The sequence below is a fragment of the Lonchura striata genome, chromosome 2 (genome assembly GCF_046129695.1).
Source record: "Lonchura striata isolate bLonStr1 chromosome 2, bLonStr1.mat, whole genome shotgun sequence".
Classification (NCBI taxonomy): Eukaryota; Metazoa; Chordata; class Aves; order Passeriformes; family Estrildidae; genus Lonchura; species Lonchura striata.
Window position 1 is genome coordinate 63,633,131 of NC_134604.1, and position 20,365 is coordinate 63,653,495.

The 20,365-nt window shown below is 37.5% G+C and overlaps 1 protein-coding gene across 1 annotated transcript; it reads left to right on the forward strand.

Moving 5' to 3' along the window:
* The first annotated feature begins 5 nt into the window (after positions 1 to 5).
* VPS36 (vacuolar protein sorting 36 homolog) lies at positions 6 to 20,111 on the forward strand. Its single transcript, XM_021526602.2, has 14 exons — positions 6 to 159; positions 1,878 to 1,946; positions 5,427 to 5,497; positions 6,546 to 6,660; positions 8,063 to 8,152; positions 9,448 to 9,534; positions 12,379 to 12,411; positions 12,529 to 12,606; positions 13,028 to 13,162; positions 14,065 to 14,130; positions 14,689 to 14,753; positions 15,209 to 15,293; positions 17,832 to 17,908; positions 17,992 to 20,111. The coding sequence occupies exons 1-14, from the start codon at positions 64 to 66 to the stop codon at positions 18,083 to 18,085; spliced, it is 1,161 nt and encodes a 386-aa protein (XP_021382277.1). The 5' UTR covers positions 6 to 63; the 3' UTR covers positions 18,086 to 20,111.
* The last annotated feature ends 254 nt before the right edge of the window (positions 20,112 to 20,365 follow it).

Sequence of the window (20,365 nt, forward strand, 5' to 3'; positions counted from 1 at the left end):
GTCAGCCGCACACGGTCCCTGCACGCCCAGTGCCGCGGCCCGGTGCGGAGGGGAAGGGCGGCCATGGACAGGTTCTCGTGGACCACCGGGCTGCTGGAGCTGGGCGAGACGCTGGTGGTCCAGCAGCGCGGCGTGCGCCTCAGCGACGGGGAGGAGAAGGTGACGGGAGCTGGAGCCGCTCCGCGCGGGGCCTGGCGGCACAGCCGGGGCGGGGGAGGAGGGCAAAGGACGCGGCCGTGGGCCCCGGGCAAGGGGGGTGGCAGGGCTGTGGGTGCGGGCGGTGCTGGGCGAGGGACGCGACGCAGAGTGTGAAGGGCTCGGGCTGCAGGCGGAGCATCGATCGGGGGTGTGGGAGGGCGTTCTGCGCCAGGGTCTGGCAGGGTTTGTCTCTGTGGGGAGATTAGGGCGGAGTTGCAGGCTTCGAGGGGCTGTGCTGGTCCACAGCGGCTGAATGTGAAGCCAGAGTGTGCCCAGGTAGCCAAGAAGGACAATGGCATCCTGGCCTGTAGCAGCAACAGTGTGGGCAGCAGGAGCAGGGCAGGGATTGTCGCCTTGTGCTCGGCACGGGTGAGGCCGCGCCCCGAATCCTGGGTTCAGTTCCGGGCCCCTTGGCTCAGGACAGACATTGAGGTGCTGGAGCGGGTCCAGAGGAGGACTGGGGAACGCTCTGGAGCACAAGTCTTAGGAAGAGCAGCTGAAGGGGCTGGCATTGTTTAGCCTGGAGAAGAGCAGGCTCTGGGGGGTCCTTACTGCTCTCTGCAACTGCCTGAAAGGAGGTAGAGCCAGGTTGGGGCCAGTCTCTTCTTCCAGGCAACAAGTGACAGGAAAAGAGGAAGCAGCCGTAAGCTGTGCTAGGGGAAGTTTAGGTTGGCCGTTAGGACGAATTTCTTGACAGAAATTAGACATTGCAATGGATTGCCCTGGGAGGTGGTGGAGTCACCGTCTCTGGAGCTGTTTAAGGAAAGATTTTGTGTCATAGGTTGGACCCGATGATCTCAGAGGGCTTTTCCAACTTGATTGATTCTGTGAGAAAGGCCTTGGACAGTGTATGTGGCAAGGGGTGAGGGTTGGGACCTCCGCAGGGTGTGTAGGCGGTGTCACTCTGCTCAGGATGTCACTCCTGTATGGGGCTGAGCCCTGGCTTTGGTGTGGTACAGGGCATGACACACTATTCACACTTGAGCCATCCTGGGTGCTGACATACCCTCTTTCTTGTCTGAGCCATCCTGTTTATTACTTCACTTCACTGCTGGACTGACTCTTGATCTCTCCCTTTTTCTACACCATGGTAATTGCATGCCCTCACAAAAAGCTGTGAACACATGCCTCCTATTTTACAAGTAGGAAGCAATTTGCAAATGCAGATTTTCCAGGTACTGTTTGCTGTCTGATAAGTACAGAGCTTTTCAATAGCAACACAGATAGAAGCAATACTCCTGTGTAACAGGATGGAAAACTTCAGACTGTGTGCAGCACCTTTTTATTAGGTGGCTTTGCTTTTTTGCATAAGTTCTACCTTCTTTGTCAGCATATAGTGAATGTTCCAAAGCCAGTAGCCCTGTTTAAAATACATTTAAAAACTTTAGTATATCTTGCAGAGTATATGGAGGGAGGATCCCTCAGGATTTCCGGGGGGAAAGTTTATGCACTTGAAAAAGGAAGTTTGTGTTTATCCATCTAATCATTTTATACTATTTTTCTCCATTGTTTCCTAAACTTCATATATTTTGTTTTCTGGAAAAAAGGGAGTGTTCTCAAAATACTGGCTTGTTAAATCTGATTGCTTTGTTGTGGTAAGGTGTAATGTTTCCAAGACCAGTATTTATGTAACTTACTGGTTTAATGTATTGTTGATCTGTTTTATTTTTCCTGCCCAGGTGAAATTCGATAGTGGAGTTTTACTGCTGAGCACACACAGACTGATCTGGAGGGACCAGAAGAATCATGTAAGTCCCACCATTGTCTTCTGTATGTCATTCAGTTGTAAATTTCATAATAAACTACAAGTAGCATGCAGTGAAAAGCCTGCGCATGGAGAGGGGATTATTCCTGCCTTTGTGTGTGTTTTGTTTTACAAGTAGAGTCCACTTTTTGGCTTTCAGCAGAAAGAAGATTATGTAGTGTTCTTTCACCCAGTCCTTCTTTAATAAAATAATCTTGATGAGATGAGAAGGGATAGGAATGTATCCTGTAAGTTTTTATTTCCTACTCCACAGAAATAAAGGAGAAAAGAGGCTGGTGTCGTGCACAAAAAATACTGATTTTGAAACTGAAGTTGAATGTGTCAGGCAAATCATAATATAATGTTCTCTCCTGTGTTTCTTATCTAGGAAAGCCTTTTCTTTCTTGTTGGTTTCAAGTCAGAGTTGCCCCACCATATATTGTGCTCCTACCATATAGTCCCAGACCATGATTTGATAATGGGATGTGGTTGGTGGTGGTATTGCTTTGCACACATCTTGCCCTTCCAGCTCCTTGTTACTGCTGTGAACCATCCCTTCAATCAGCCAGAACTGCTGTAGACAACTGGTCACAGGTTAAGTGGCACTGCCAGAACTACAATGTGGTAACTGTAGTAAAGCTGTTGAGTGCTTTGTGTCATCAATCAGAGCCTGGGAATACAGGCTGGAAGTGGGAGAAAGAGACCACAAACACATAAAGCTCTAAGCACAGACTGTGACAATGGGCACCACTCTACAGATGCAATTGGAGGAGAAGTCTTCCTCAGACCAGGTTGGATTATGCTTGTTTTGGACACAATAATTGAGAATTTTAACCCTGGAAGTCAAAGTTTAGACAGAGCACGTTCAGATAACAACTTTTCAAAAGCAAATTTTGTTCCACTGGGCTTTTGTGTAAGAGCACCTTAAGCACCTCTCACATTCAAAGGCTGACCCCTAGCAAATATCACATCCTTGTTTCAAAGCAGGGAGCTACTAAGAGCACTCTGAAGGCAATGTCACCAAGGGTGGTCTTAATTTGGCAGAGTAGTATGATTTTTTTTCTTTAGGGATTATTTGCAGGAACTGTAGACCTATTTTTAATTCACATTTTTTTCAAAACGTTTGAAGAGCTGTTACCCATGTTGGGGTTACTGTTACACAAGTTAGGGCTTCATTTTCCAGACCACGAGCTGCTCTATATAAATTAACATGGGGTTTTTTTGCACAGCCATCATGTTATCACATGAGATAACATGCTAAACTCTGTGTTAATCACTTTATATTTCTTCATCAGCATGGTATTTTGAGAGCTGAGCATGTACTACAACAGCCACTGTGTCTCATCTTCTCACTTGAACTTTTTGCAGGCTTGCAGTAACATTGGGCATTATGGGTTCATCAAGTCTTAGGACTGAACACCATGCTCTTTTCCAACAAAAAGATAACAGTTGTCTCTTTTCCCTGATTTCTCCATCTGCTCCTAGGCCATGTGATTTCTTCTACTCTTCCAAGGTCATTGAACTTGTTAAATCAGCAGAGGAAAACCTTGGAGAGGAAGGAAAATAATTTTATTTTAACATTAATTTAACTCAGCAAATATTCTGAAAAGCTCAGGCTTGATTAACAGAACAGGCAGAAATGTGGTCTGGAGATGGGCAAAAATTACCCAGTTCTGATTGGAAGATGGAATAACTTTGTTAGTGGGGTAAATAAAGCTGATTCATTTTCAAGCTCTCAGTACTGAAACATGGGGAACATGGTGCCCTTTTGTTGTCTTGGTAAGCTATTGTCTAAGCTCAGCTGTGGTTTAACATCAGACTTAGAAACCTTAGCTAGATCACCTAGAAAAAATTTGTAGAGTCCCCTTCTTACTGTGTCAACTATGTATAATAATTAATGGGGCACATGTCATTAGGTTAACATATCTTACAGAAACAGACAGCTGGGTCCTATAGCTGCTGTTTTTACATGCTATCTGCAGTTAAACAGTGTTTAAAAAACAAATTCTGTAAAGTTTGTTACATAGCTAGATTTGTACAAATTTTTAAATTATAAAATCATTCATAATGTGAGCATGAAGCATTAGAAGACAAAATTCAAATAAACACACAGCATATTTAACACATTTCTGTTTTTTTTATCCCTTCCTGTAGCATCTCTCATCAGGAAGGAGTGATTCTAAGTCGTTGTACTTAAAATACGTTCATAACTTTCTATCTTGGAGCTAAATTAATCAGTCACTTTGACAGTGCACATAGTATACATATGTATAGTTGAACTCTTTTTGTCATTTTCAAAACCCTTTTTAGCAGAAGTGTCATATTGCCTGTCTTTTAAAGTGTCCAGAACTTTGTGGCTGTTTTGCAAACATTAACTGTTTGTAGTGGCTTTAGAAACTAGAGTCATAGAAGAGCCTAGATAGCTTGCAATAAGAATTTTTAGAAAAGAAAGTACAACCCAGTTTTTTTTTTTTTCCCTAATTAGATTTACTTATTAGTTGGTGTTCCTGCGTATATTTCCCTGCTCTCAAATTTAATGGGAATTTAACTACTCCATACAAACAAAGAGGAACAATTTTGGTAGTAGGGATTGAGAGGGCCCTGTAACAGTGTCTATTGTAAACTGGTGCTAGGAAGTGGCAGGTGGAAGAGAGAAGTTCAGAGAGGGAATGCAAACCATGTTTTCTGCATGTTGTGTGACTGTGTCAGTCACCTAGGTGTTGTGTGGTGGATGATGTTCTCAGAGGATGTTCACCAGAACAAGACCAGGTACCTTATTAGATGTTTTGAATAATTCCTGTGGCAACTTCTGTCTCAAACGCAAACTCAGAAGGAGTTTAGCCTGGGATAGATTAGTTTCCAACAGATGGATACAGCCTTGTTTCTTGCTTTTGTTTAAAGTACAGTCCAGTAAATGTGTGGTGAGATACATCAACTGCTGGATTAAGTCCTTCATCGTAGGATGGATGGAAAAATTCCTGTTGCATTCAGACAATAGTGTAGATTTTAGATATTCAGCATTTTAAAAGAATGGTGTGTTTGGATATATTTTTAGCTCCCAAAGTAACATCAATGCAAAAATGTCAAGAACCTGTGAGTTTTGTGCACCTACAGAGATAAGGAGTGCAGTAGTGTGGAAATTTTAGTGTTTAAATTATGACCTTAGATCTAAAGATTTGTTTAAATCTCATGCTCCCTTCTATGAATCTAGCTTGAGATTTTTAAAGTTGACAGATTGACACTTAATTTTGTTGAGGTTTTTTAATTAACTAGAACTTTTTTTGTTGTTGTTGTTACTTTTCTACATATATTTCACTGTAATACATGGTTTCTGTTGTTACCATCATATTTCATATCGAGTGCTACAGGCAGCACCTGTATATATCCATACTGTGTGTGAAATGGGGAAAGAGAACACTTGGGTTTAGAGAATGAATAGAGAAGTTATGGTTTAATTCACCTATGTTTGTGGTGTTTGTTGCAGGAGTGCTGCATTGCTGTACCTCTGTCTCAGATTGTATTTATTGAAGAGCAAGCAGCTGGGATAGGAAAGAGGTATGGCCATCCTCATTGTCATTTTCAGGTGGATCCTTTCACATGCATGTTATGTGAGGTACCCAATGTTATAGATTAATTCATGGTAGGTTCTGTTTGCAATCTTAAGTTTCCATGCTGACACTCAAAAGGACCACTGAGGTCAAATGTGTAAGAGAGTCATGACTGATGTGATTTGTTTGCTACCTGTCTTGTAATCACTACTGATGATTTTAGAGGTCTTCTCTGACATAAACGATTCTATGATTTTAAGTTTCTAAAGAGAGAAAAAAAATTGGCTGGAGAAATACATACACAATTAACATCTACTTGCAGCATACAGTCAGATTGGCAAGGTAATATGCTGGAGGTATTCAGAAGCAATCAGTTCGTTCACTAATGCTGGAGAAGTAAATAAAGACCAATGCAAAGATTATCAGTAAAATGAGATGGGAATGGAGAACTTGCAGTCATGTTGTGATAGCAGTCTGTTAATTTTCCTGCTCTCCCAAGGTTTGTTTTGGTAGTAGGTGTCATTTTAGACTGTTATTTTCATGCATGTTAGCTTTGAATGTTGGTTTTGGATAAGTTCACACACAGTGTCCACAAGTGACATATAGAAGTGGGATAGGTTATACATAATATTGAGACCTTTTGTTTTCCTGTGTCAAAATTAGCATATTTTGGCTTTTGACCTGCAATAACTAATGCCAAATTAAATTACAACTTGGCAATCAGTTTTTATCCTAGCTAAAAGGTTTTTTAGAAATTATTGATTAAAATTTTAAAATTTGCTATCTTCATTTCTAAAGAATTAATGGCAGGTACATTTCAAATTTAAATTTAATTTTTTTTTTTTTGCTTTAAAGGCTGTTGTAGTTTTTATACAAGATCTACTTCATCAAAATATTTTAAATATTGATGCATAAATATAAAGCATTCTTCTATGATCTTTAGCTATTATGTGATATAGTTAATAGAGATTTTGATGAAATGGCTAACTTTGATGCAGAAATGGTTTATTTAAATATTACAGAAATATCTTCTCTTTCCTTTACCTTTTCCATAGTGCTAAAATAGTGGTTCATCTTCATCCTGCTTCTTCAAACAAAGAGCCTGGTCCATTCCAAAGCAGCAAATATTCGTACATCAAGCTTTCTTTCAAAGAGCATGGGCAGATTGAGGTAAGTCTTGTACCATGGATGCCAAGCACACTCAGGTTGTTGGACATGCTTTTCTCCTCTTGCTGTGTTAGTGATAATTTCCCATGATCTTTCCATGTTTACTTTTGAGGTAGAGCTTTTTCAGTACTTCTTTTTGGGAGACAAACACTATGAGCCTCCCATGTTCTATTCCTCCATTAAATACTGCAAATAGATTTCCAAAAATGTTAAGAGGCATTACTAGGCTGGTTCTCATTTTAGGATGTTTACTATAATCTTATACTTTCTTTGCTAATCTACTAAACTGAACATAGGATTTTCCAAAATGACATCTCTGAAATCTGTTAAGTGTTTACAGAGTAAAAGATGTTCATTTCTACCTAACCCTCTATTGAACAGGAATCATACAACTTATTCCTAATTATCTAATTTTATTGCTGAACACTGTTTTTTGCCCCAGAACTTTTGTTTATTTTACACTGTAATTTTTTTTAACCTACACCAAATCTCAAAGGCTTTGAGCATTCTAAGGAAAATGTAATATAGTCTTTAAAAAAAGCTTATCATGAAAACCAAAGAAATTGCACTGTGTAAAGAAATTTCACAGTGGAAGATCCTCATTTGATGAGACTGAGAATTTTAACTTTGTACTGTGGAAAAAGCGGTACTGGTTCACTGCAGAAAATAAGATTTGCAACTCAAATTAGTTAGAAATGTCTAAAAATGCATGTATTTGATCAGACTCACTTTCATTTCTTTGTGAGCAGTTTTCAGATTATGATGACTATAGGTTTATGCATAGTATAAATGTGTTTTTCTCAATCATAATCATATTTATTTTAATGTTGTGTCTGAAAATCAAACTTGCTCCGCTTACTGGTTGCCTAGCACATCAGTTAAACCCCAGCCTTTCTTTATGACTTCAGAATGCTTTCCTATAAAGCTGAACAACAAAAAGGGTAGGATAGATTTTCTTTCTGAATAGAGGTCAGTGGGATACACTTAATGTTAACTAATGCCACCTTCTGATATTAGCAATAAACATTGATTTCTGTGGTTGTTTTTATATGGTTGAATTAGCAGATCAATAGCAATTGGATTGCTCAACTTTCCTTCCTTTAAAAACATGCCTTTGATTATACCTCAACATTTAACACATGGTTTGGGACATTTTGAATAGCTGAAGAAATATTTTACAATAAACTACTTAGTGACTACATGGCTCCTCTTCTAATGTGAATGCTTTTGAAGACTGGACATTAAGAATTTCCATATAACGAGTTCTGTACCATGGTTGTGTAAGTGTTACCATGTTTTGTCTCAATGCTTAGTGAAGTTTATTTCATCACCAAGATGCTAAAAATACAGAGAGATACTCTGCACAGTTCATTAAATATCTGTTGTCACTCTTTAATGGTTGCAGTTCTACAGACGATTATCAGAAGAAATCACACAAAGGAGATGGGAGAGCATGCCCACTGGTCAGGCCATGCAAGTTAACAAGGATTCACAGGTATGTGCAGAGCTTCTGAGCAGGATCTGTGTACTGCTACTTATTGCCACGCCCATATACCACATCCAGCATGTGCCTCCAACCAACATTATGGGCATGTGCATTAATTTAGCTTTAATTTGCCTGTTTTCTCACTGTCATAAATTAGTTTCTCCTTTGCATTTTTGACCTGATAGAACACAGGTGCCTCTCTTTCTTGAGTGTGCTTAAATAATGAGCTCTTTTTTTTTGTTTCTTTTAGTTATTCACACACATATAACTGTGCAACTACAATATTTATTTGCATATACTTTTATTCAGCATGTGAGGTCCAATAATGCTGGACAAATTTTTGTCTTAATTGTGATTCCTGGTTTATTTTTTGTGGCTGGAAGTCAGATGTATAACGTGATTTTTATATAACTCTTTGACACTAATATATGTTTTATTTAAACGTGTATTTGAAAAGGACAGTTGTTATGGAAAATGTCATATGTTAGATAACCTTTATCTGCCTACATACTTCTAAGTAATTAACTCTGAGAAACATGTAGATGTTGTTTCTATATATTAATATGCTGAATATATGAATATATAGCATTTTATGAGTGAAATAGGTTGATTTAAAGACTGCTCAATATGAAATCCTGTATGCTCCCTTTGGTAAATGTAGTACCTGTATACACAGCTGCGTTTGGAATAATGCATGAAGAATCTAATCAAAACGCCTTACCTCTACTTAAGTCATAGCAACTCATTAACACCAATGCTAAGCTTTCAGTCAGAGATGAGAGGACTGGCACTGCTGCCACTTAGGTACCAGCCTTTTTAGAGCACATTTAGCGTCTGGAAAAAGTTTCACCATTGCCCACATTCTAATACCTCTGGGGAAGGCAAATTAGACTGTACTTAGCATTGAGTTTCTATGTTTCTGTTTCTTCACGCTGGATTTCTTGAAGTAATACACTCAGGTATTTCCAAAGTTCTAGTATGGATGTTCATATGAGAGGCTAGAATTGAGATGAGCTGGAAATACTCAGTTTGGATATTAAGCCATATTAATGGCTTCAATATACTATCAATATCATTACTTGTCTAGTAGAGCAAATTCATACATGGTTCAAATTTCTTTTTTTTTTTTTTACAGTAATTTAAAAAATACAGTCAAGAAATGCATGAAGTATTGTATGAATGGTATCTCCTGTTTGGGGGAATATTTCCAGTCCTCTAATTTTCACAGGGAGGCAAATGAGAAAAGTTAGCATTTCCTATTTTGACTCTTTCCTTGTTGGTTTATTTTTTTTTGGTTTTTTTAGGCAGGAAGAATAAGGGCCGTAGGAATTGTAGGTATTGAAAGGAAATTAGAAGAAAAAAGAAAAGAGACTGACAAAAACATTTCCGAGGTAGGTACTTTCAAAGTTTAAAGGTCAACCACCTGTCTGAACTATTTACATTCATTCACAATTTCTTTCACGGACAGATGAGACTATTTACTGTTTTTGTTGAGAAGCCTTGAATTGATTAAGAGTGTACAGCATACAGTTATTTATTTTGTTTAACTTGCTTATCAATATATGTAATAGTAGTTAATTTAAACAATTAATTTCAAGAAGATTGTTCTTTGAAACAAACTATGTGTATTTATTAAACTAATTTTGGTTTCAATTAAAAATTCAATACATATTAAGCAGAATATGCTGATCCAAATGTCTGCACATAACTAGAAGCTAGATTTTCTCCTTATAGTCAGGTTTTTAGATGTTACATTTAAGCTTATAATTACAGTAAAATGATTTGCAGTCCAGGCATCAACAAGATATTACAAGTATTTTGCATAATACCTGGCCTAGATGGAGATCATTCTTTTCCATAGAACCAGCACAATAGTTGAATTCCAGATCAATACTGATGGACAGCGGAGGCATTTAATTTCTTCATATATATCTGAGAGCAATACCCTCACAAATAGTCTGATTCTGTCTTGGTAGTAGAGATTGATACAAAAGTACTCATAAACTACATGCAGCAGATTTGTTCTTGTGGCAAAGCTTTATGGGATTCAGTGTGTCACAAGAAAAAGGCATTCCCTACTCTAATACTTATGAAAATTAAAGTACCTTTGTAGGCCATGTGCTGTTTCAGATACTGGGAGTATTAAACTTTCTTGGTTTCTGTCTGTGAGGAATGTACTGAATGAGGTTTTGTGTGTAGTTCAGAAGGTATTGTGGTTACATGCGTGGGTGTATAGTTCAAAAGGCATTGTCTGCATATTTTTTCCTTTAGTAGCTTTGTCAGAGAGTGAAAGAAATCCATTTATATATGTTGTATGAGCAGAGGAAAACCATGACTTGTGATCCTGCCTTCCTCCAGCTTTAAATGTTATAAATGACTTAATTTAAAAAGTAGTGCCCTGGCTTCCAGGAAAAGGCTTCCTGCATCTGCTGTTCAGTGCTGATAAGAATCCAGTTCTTTAGCCTTTTGTTTATCTGAGGAAGTTCCTGTTAGGTGTGTGCACATTCCCATTTGTTTCCAGGCTTGCCCCGGGTGAGTCAGGCAGAGGAGGAGTTAGACACAGCATACTGTTTATTTAGCTAAATCGGGGGTTCTTTTGATGAATGTTGTTTTCATGCAGGTATAGAGATTAGAAATAAGCTGGGAAAAGCCCTGTCAGAAAACTTTTTGTAGATATCATATACAAGTAGAGTAGCAGGACTTTGATTTACACTAGAGATTGGGAAATCTATTGTAAATTATTCAATTTGGCAGATTAGGGAGTCAGAAGTATTCCAAACAGAAGCTTTTGTTTTGTTAGTGGTAAATTGTTGTTACAGAGTGATATATTTTCTTTTCTCCCTGTGGACCACTTAATTTTGGATATCTAACTCAGGTACCAAGTGTTAGGGGGGTAAACTTGTCCAGTCAGTGGAGAAACACCAGCACTACTATCAGTAGGTGAAAAGCAAACCCTGTCTATTTCTAGAGGCATCTCCTTTTGTTCTTTGCATGTTGAATCCCTGACCAGTAAGTTTCTACATAAGGCATCTAAAGGTATATGGGAATAGTGGGGTTTTCCTGCAAAAACACTGCTAAAGTGTGTCTTTCTAGCGGGGGGTTAGAGTAAGGCAGAAATGACATAGAGGCAGTGGTAGAAGCTGTAGGCAAGATGTCTCTCTGGCCATTTGACAGTGTAACTGAACCTTCTTCTGGCTGGAGGGCTTTGGTGCTGCTGTCAGGCAAACTTTAGATTAAAAGGTTCAGGAAATTTTCTCATACCAGTTGTTCAAAAAAAGGTTGTTTGAAAAGGTTGATCATCTGGGCATGTAGTCATGTATTTGACAGTAGTGAGGAGGCTGAATGAATGTGTGTTGACAAGGGTGGGAGAAAAGAGAGTTGCTTTTTAATATAGTTGCATTAATGGAGTTGCTAGTTCTCATTTTTAATACGTTTTTTTAATGCTAGTTTATCATTAGTAAAAGTTTAGAATTTCAACATACCTTCAGCTGTTACTAAAGTATGATTTATTTAAGCCTAAAAACCCTTTGTGGGTTGTTGTAGAGTTGTTGTATTTCAGACCATAGCATTTTATTGGAGTACTTAAATGAAGAGATGTTGCCTCACATTTCAGAGGTTTTGTCCCTCAGATATTCTCTTCCTTGCTCATTTGAAATGAGTGCTTCTTACTAGTTAAGTAACATTACTAATTAAGTAACACTGATGAATGTAAAGTTGTCTTGTCAGGAGGAGTACATCTGTAGCTTTATAGCTGCCTTGCAGCTGGCCAGAAACAACAGATCTCCTTGAGGGAGGGTTAATTATTGGAATAAAACATATTATCACCACCCAGAAAACTTCCCCCACCTTGCAGAGACCATAATAAACTTGGACAGTTTAATCTTTCTTGGACTCAGTATCTCATTGTCCCTATCACACAGACATCATAAATCATACCGAAATGCTATTGATATACTGGAGAAGTATGTGATTGTTTGTTCTCCTCTTCATTCTTTGTTGTTTATTTTAATTATGAGAAATGCTGTAAATTTATTTTAATTATGAGACATGCTGTAAATTTGTATCAACAAATAAGGTCAACAAATAAGGTATGGTATCTCATATTGTAACATACTCGTCTAAAAGGGTAGCAGCTCTTATGAATAACTTGGGTAGGTGGACAAAGACATCTCCCTGTGTCCATAAAATTGAATGCTGTAATTATACTGATCTGCATTGTCTGCTTTTCATTTCAGGCTTTTGAGGACCTTAGCAAACTAATGGAGAAGGTATGGATGAATAGCATGTGTCACTTGGCCAAGTAGACTTAGGCTTTTTTCTCAGTTTTAAGCACACTTTTTTCTCTTGTGCTGGAAGTTGACTTATCGGTGTATGTTTCTTGATAGGCTAAGGAAATGGTGGAATTATCCAAGTCAATAGCTAACAAGATTAAAGAAAAACAAGGTGACATCACTGAGGATGAGGTAAATTAATTTTGTTTTTAAATTCTACAAAAATGTTGCTATGAAAAACAAAAATAATGTTTAATAATGTAGTGTTAATAAAAACCCTTGCTGGTTGGTCTTGTTGTGTTTAGTCCCTTAGACTTGGTGTAGAACTTACTTGCTTAGTGTTAATTTTTCTTTTAACTCTTTTTAGAAGCAATGATTTTACTGTTTTTGTATAAATGTTTCTATTTTTTTACCTGTGCTGGTCAAAAACAAATGGTTTGTTTCTGAAGTCTTGCCTTCTCTTTGCCTAGTAATTAACTTTATTGGTAATAAACTGGAGGATTTATTCACCAAAACTGTGTTATAGTAATGAAATTTTTAAAGTCTTTTTAAAAAACAGAACCACTCATTAGCTGCTGTACATTTAAATTTATTTGTTTGTTTGCTTGTTCAGACCATTAGGTTCAAGTCCTACCTACTCAGTATGGGTATAGCTAATCCAGTTACGAGGGAAACGTATGGATCTGGTACAGAGTACCACATGCAACTGGCAAAGCAACTGGCTGGAATCCTGCAGACACCCTTAGAGGTAAAGCACCACACCTTGCACCAGCATTTTCCATGTGTTGCTGAATTTTGATGTAAGTGTGTTTTGGCTGTAGTAGTCTGCCTCTTTTTAAAGCAGATTTAGTAGCTCAGCTTCCTATTCAGTGTTAATGGCAGGAATATATATTGCCTTTTTGAATAAAAAAATTCAGTATGAATTTTTCTTTGGACTAACGCCATCAACTTCTGATTTGCAAAATGTTGATGAGATTTAAAAAATTATTCAGGTTGTCTTTCTTCTGTTTGAACAGCCCTGTATTCATCCCTTGCTGCAGAATATTTCTTTTTTTCTTTAAATAAAGTGAAATGGCACTGGCTGAAAATAAAAGTAATGAGTCTTTTTAAACTGCTTAAAATTTATATATTTTGCAAATATAGGACAGAATTATCAAATAGATTACCAGCCCATAATAAGATCTCGTGTTTTAATTTATCTTAAGCTATTGCAGATTACAGGTTTCTCACCAAAAAGTTATATTTCATATTGCAGCTTAAAAGGCTATGTTCCTCCTAAAAAGCATATATACTACAGTATTTTTGTGAAAGGTATGTACTACCTACTGTGATCAGAATGGAAAACTGTGTTTTTCTGAAAAGTAAAGATGGTAAATTGATTGATAGATTTAATATATTGAAATTCCTTGTTCCTGTGATTTATTCTCTGCTTTAAAATCAAAGTCATTCACAGTCCTTGGCTGTAGTGTCACTATTTTGCATTTTAAAATGACTAGTGAAAGGTACAACTTACCTCTTTAGTTTTTTCCCATTAGGGCCCATCATTTAGCCCCTCTGTTTCACTTGTTTAATCAGCCACTTGCAAGTAGAGATTATGAGTTTCCTGGGATAATGCTGTTTCTCTTACTAGTCTTGTGCTCATTAACACAGGAGCAAGGGGGGATCATGTCTCTGACTGAAGTGTACTGCCTGGTGAATCGTGCTCGAGGGCTAGAGGTGAGATACTGCTCTTGGTCAGTATATCCTAACAGGACTTCATTTGTAGGGAAATTAAAGGTAAAAATGTTCCCTACCAATGGCTCATTCTACTTGTCTCCAACACTCCTTATTAAAATTAGAGGGTTTTTACCTTTCTCCTTCTATTTTCCTTACAATACTTGTGTCCTTTACAAGTAGTAATAATGTATGCTGCTTTTTATGATACGATGTAAAAAGGAAAATCCATACTTATCTGGAAACAAAACTTAAAGGTCAGAGACTGCTAAAGAATGGTGAATGTTCTGGGATTTTTTTTTAAACAAAATGCAGCAATCATTTCTGTAAACAAGGCAAGAATGATTATTATAGAACACATAGTAAAGGAACAGAAAGGAGTATAGAAGCCAAGAAAATAGGCTGCACAATAGAAAGGAAAAAGAATTAACAATACGTGTAGCCTTGTGTATTTTATAGCTTCAGCTACTAAAACTTTGTTTTGATGTTATACTATATATAACATCATATATGTTATATATGATATGCAAGCTGTGAACAAATGTTCTACTGTTTTTATAGTTGCTGTCACCAGAAGATTTAGTAAATGCTTGTAAAATGCTAGAACCACTGAAATTGCCACTAAGGTAAGAGCTTTATGGATTCATTTATAAAGCATGGCACTCACAGGTCACACCATGATGATTTAATATTTTATTTGAAGCAGATTTTTTTTGTGGTTGTTGTGAGTATTTTAACAAAATTATTCTTTGCTCAAAGGATGCTGCCGTATGCACCAACATCCACTCTACATTAAAACATTAATTTTTAGCTAGGAAGATGTTATTTTTTCACTTGGAATTTTTTCAGACTGGAAAAGGGTTTAACCAAGACTAGACATATGCCCTGCTCCTTTCTGTCTCTTCAGATTTTTAATACACTCTTAAGTTTAAGTTCATCTTAGAGAGCTTGCTTGGGTTTGGGGGCGTTTTTTTCCCCCATTTGTGGTTATAGTGGTTATAGGTGTGGATGCATTAGAAACGTGACCATAAGTGATGTGCACAAGGTTTTTAGTTAATTTGACTCTCTTTTTTGATTTTAGGCTTCGGATATTTGATAGTGGTGTGATGGTGATTGAACTCCAGTCTCATAACGAAGAGGAAATGGTAGCTGCTGCTTTAGAGACAGTAAGTGTACTTCATTTCCTTCAGTGTTCAGACCATGCAAGGGAAATTTAAACACAGTAGGTAAAAAACTTGAGGTATGGATTTTCCTCTTAAGGTTTCAAAATACAAAGCATTCCACTTTGTATCTTCTAAGAGAAATATTTAAATAGCACTTCTCATCTTCAAAGTTCTGTGCAGACAATAATCTTAGTCATTACTTTCTCTTTAAGGAATAAATCACTTTTCTATCTCTTTTCAAACTTCATTAACCTTCAGCCTTCCTCCAAATCTTTTGCACTGTAGGCTGAAATTCATATCATTTATTGAGCACCTAATTTAACAGAAATGGACTTCAGATACTGTACTGCTTGAACTGTAGGCTGAAATTCATGTCATTTATTGAGCACCTAATTTAACAGAAATGGACTTCAGATACTGTACTGCTTGAAGGCAGTGGAAACAGCTCTTAAATGTTGATATGCATGGTTGTTTGGTTTGGGTTTATTTCATAGAACAGTATATTGTATGTGTGCCAAATTTGCTGCTGTGAAGAGCACTCAGTAGGAGAATAGTGTGTATAGAATTAAGCCAGTTTCATCAGGGAAGATAATAGAATGAATTGCTCAGTGTCATAAACCTTTGTGGTCTTGCTGCCTCTGGACACTTTACAGTCCTGTTATCCCATAATTTATTACATTTTTCCAGATCTTTCTGAGTGGAATGTATTTTTTTGATTTTCATACATTTGAGAAGGGGCTGATCCAGTGTATCCAAAGTTAAATGTAAAAATCAAAGAGGGGGCAGTCAAGAAAAAGTAGAGCTATCACAGAAACCTCCTCACTTTACACACAGTAGTCTGCTCAGTGTGTTTTGCATGATTGTCACCATGTAGCTTTTGCTCATCAGAAAGACTTTTAGATAAGAGAAATAAATAAGAGAAATGCTTACAGTGATTTAAAAAATTCCATTCTAAATCAACAACATTTAAATGCTTAAGTCTTTCAGTATATGACAATATTTTCAGTTTATTTTCTTAAATTTATAGAAAAATATCAAGACCATTTTAGGGCTTTTTTCTGATTATTTTTGTTTTTTAATGATATTTTTTGTCTTCAGTAAGAGTGCTTATGTCTTTGAAAAGAAAGGAAAAACCTTCCTTGATAACAAAGGAGGTCAACTGCAAAAAGTAGCAGATGGTGGATTTATTACCAAGGTGCCTTTTTTCTGTTATTTTCATAATATGAAACTTTGGCTCCATAGAAGAATGGAAGCGAGAGGCTTCAACTAAGGAAGACTAGCTTGTATGGAAAAGGGAAGATGAGGTCAGACTTGTGGCCAAAAGCACCCATACTTTAATGTTACTGCACATTATACATTAAGTTCTGAGAAGTGAAAGGAAGCCATAGGGTTTCAGGCAGGAGAGAGATGTGGTTTTGAATGGCTGGTGAAGACAGGAAATGACACAGACATCAAAGGAATCCAACATCACCACCCTTGATGAGCGTAGTGGTTTGAGGAGGAAAGATAAGTAATCACCAATTGTATAGCTGACGTCCATTACTCAGATTCGATCTTTTAGCTTCCAAAAATCTCATATTAGGACTGATTTAATCTGTGTTTCTGTAAAAGGACAACTGCTGAGAATGGTGCAGAATAGACCCCTCCCAACCCAGTTATGTGGGAAGCAGGAAATGGGAACTACATCCGGATTTACAACTCTGCTTGAATCTAAAGCAATGGAGAAATGGAAAAATTATTAATTTTTAGGGAATAAAATATGTTTATCTGGGAAATTCAATGCAATAATAAGTCTAGACTTCATATGTAGTATTTATCTAGTATTTTGAACATCCACATGTCCAATATGTGTGAGAAGCCTTCATTTTATTAAGTAGCATGGTTTAGACAAAAGGGCCAAAGTTTTGAGTCCCAAGAGTGAACCTGTCTTTTGTGTCAGCTGAACGTGATGGTGGCTTTTAGTTACTCCTCTAGTATGCCATAATGTCATGTGAACTACTAAGGTTTGGGGATTTTCCTGTAGGCAGTGGGTGTATTTTAAATGCCATAAAACTCAAATTCTTCTCTTCCACCTGAGATGACATATTTCTACACTGATGAGCTGCCCTGAACAGGTCTTCTATTTCCTTGTTTAGGCTTCAGTGTTTGCAGAATCAATTAGAATAGTTCTGCTGTGTAAATACTGATGGAGACTGTATTCTGCTGTCTGAGCTATTCTACTTTTTCAGTTCATTTAGTTCCAAGGCATCTTTAAAAAAAAATCCAAAGGAAAGGGTAACATATGATTTTTTTACAAATGTAACTCTTTTTTCTCTTGCTTTTTTATACTTAGCAATTTTCCCAGGACACAGAAGAGATGTTTTTAAGGGAAAATACTTGTAATTAGTTATACTTTTAAAAAAGCAAACAAATAATTCACTTCTCAAGAGATTTGCTACCAATTTATCACTTCACAAGGCTAGACCTGATTCAGTAGCTGAGAGAATTTTGCTGTTCTACTAATGCCACAGTTTGTTTATTTGTGAATTTGGTTTTTGATAGGTATCTGAAAAGGGTTCTCTCACAGCTGATGAGTTTGCTAAGCTGGTGGGGATGTCTGTTCTCTTAGCCAAAGAAAGGTAAGTAATAATTGTTGTGTTTAATACTTTAGTTATCATGTTGTTCTCAAGTAATACAGGACATCTTCTTTTGCTTTCCCTAGGCTGCTTCTTGCTGAAAAGATGGGCCATCTTTGCAGAGATGATTCAGTGGAAGGCTTGAGATTCTACCCAAATTTATTTCTGACCCAAAGCTAATACCACTTGTGTACAATTTGTTATGTAATAATTGAACAAGAGAGCAGAATCCTTCCAAAAACTGACTTTAAAATTCTTATTTCGTTAGTCAGCTGCAACAGACGTGAACATTGCAATGCTTTTACAGTTCTCAGGTATTTCAAGTGCTGAATTGTCTTACATGGAACTGAAAGGAAATAGAAATCATAAAGTCGGAAGCATGTCTATCGTCTCAAGACAACTCACTTGTTTTTCAAGTTTTATTTGATGTACTGTGTAGTTTCTCATTTCAAGAGAAGATTCCACACCAGTGAAAGTGGAGAGAATACCGCTGTAGAGTGCTGTGAGGGTCAGCGCCTGGAAGCCAGGTTATGCATACTCCAATTCCAATTTGCTTATGTCTGGAGCAACAAAGCAGACAGATGTATCCAGTGATTAGAAACATGACTTTGCTGTGTACTGAGGTATAAGGAACAAAGTAGTGTAGAATAACCCCTTCTCCCAGAAATGATGAACAGTTTTCTAAGGGAGGATCTTGGGGTTCTAGAATTTGAGACAGAAAGAACCTGCTGCTAGAGAGATTATTGTATGTCAGGTGATTCTACCATGTTTATTTTGTCATGTCTTACACTAGTATCTCAGATAGAAGCATTGTTAGTACAGACTTCCTCCCTTCTCTTTCCTTGCCATCTTCCTTCCTGTCCATTTATGTTGCACTTTGGGTGCCCTTTCTCTCTCCTCTCTGTAGCAGAGTGGAGCAGCCTCCTGTCACTTTACCAGACTCTGTGCTTTAATGTCCTTGTATTTTATCTTGTACTTCTAACAAAAGTTAATAATTTGTTTGTTTCATGAGCCTATTACCTGTTTTGGGGAAACAGTTCATTTGCTTGCCTCTCCTATGTGAAAATTAATATGCTTTCTATATTGAAGGGAGGAAGAAGACTATCACCCTATGTTTAATAATCACAAGGTATCATTGTTTGGTATTCCTCACCCTGTGTTCACACTGAATGCAATATAATAGCCTCAGTTTTCATAACTCCAGTGGAGTTGCTACACTACTTGAAGATCTGTCATAATAACAGTAAAATGGATTTTTTGATCCACATTACCTGAATTTTTGGCATTTTCAAGTGATTATTTTTAATAAATAAAGTTAATTCAAGGTATGGGCAAGGACAGCATATAGGTAAATGCATTGTGGTTGTGATGGTGCATCAACTTCACAAGAAGGGACAAAAAGGCTTTTAACATAAGCCTGAAGATATTTTCAGAACTATTTCAGTGTTACCATAGCATGAGTTAAGACATGAGTTAAGAGCCTGCCAATACTTCAGTGCAGTGATTCCTACAGTGATGATCATGCCTGTGGCTTGTCCTTTAGGGAATTTTGTCCTCTTACTCTTGTCACAAGTAAACTTTCAAGTAGTGCTTTCTTTAAGGCAGCTTTCCTCTGCTCCACGAGGGTGCTAAAACTGAAGTCTTTGACCTGGCTGAAGGAGCCAGTTCCACACTGTTACTACTCTGTTAGTCACCTGGTGTCATCTCTTCAGGAGCCTTACAGCTTGCTGCTTTCCTTCATCCTCCCCACAACCCAAAGGAGAGATCCATGCAAAATACACTGAGCACCACATATCTAAGGAGGGACTGAAAAGTAAGACATTTGCATGCAAAAAGCTGTTTTGTGACAACTATCTCTTTTGCCCAATAAAAGCCTGTCATGGAAGGCCAGTGGTTTACGGGCCTGAACCTCTCCCCACAAGGGGGCACGTCAGCAAAACCTGAGAGGAAATGCCAAGTGTTCAATGCCAGCTTCTGTTCCTCCAACCCCGAGTGTTTCATTATCTTACTTAAGCAATAATAATACAGCCTATTTAGAATAATGGTACCTTCTCAAGCTTTTATTTTCCAAGATTTTTCCTTGACTTTGTTTTTCCTCCAGACAAAAAGGCTATAGGGTAAATTGTATTGCTGGTTTAGAATTTAAACAGACACATGAGAAAATGGCTACTAGAAAGTAAGAAAAATTAAAACATTTTCTTAAATAGATTGTTCTGTTGAGTTTTCTTTCCTTCTAAATGTTTAAAATGCTTTATAATGCTTTACACATCAAAATCTTGTGGTTCCATGGGACAGGTTTTTGAAGCACATAATATTTTTACCTGCCTTACTTTGTAACTAAAAGGGTACAATATAGTTTTGATTTAAAGGGCAGAATTAAATGTAATTAGATGCCCTTGCTTCTGTTGCTGAGTAGCCTGTTACCCATCCCAGCCAGAACAGTAAAACTGTAGGTGTCTA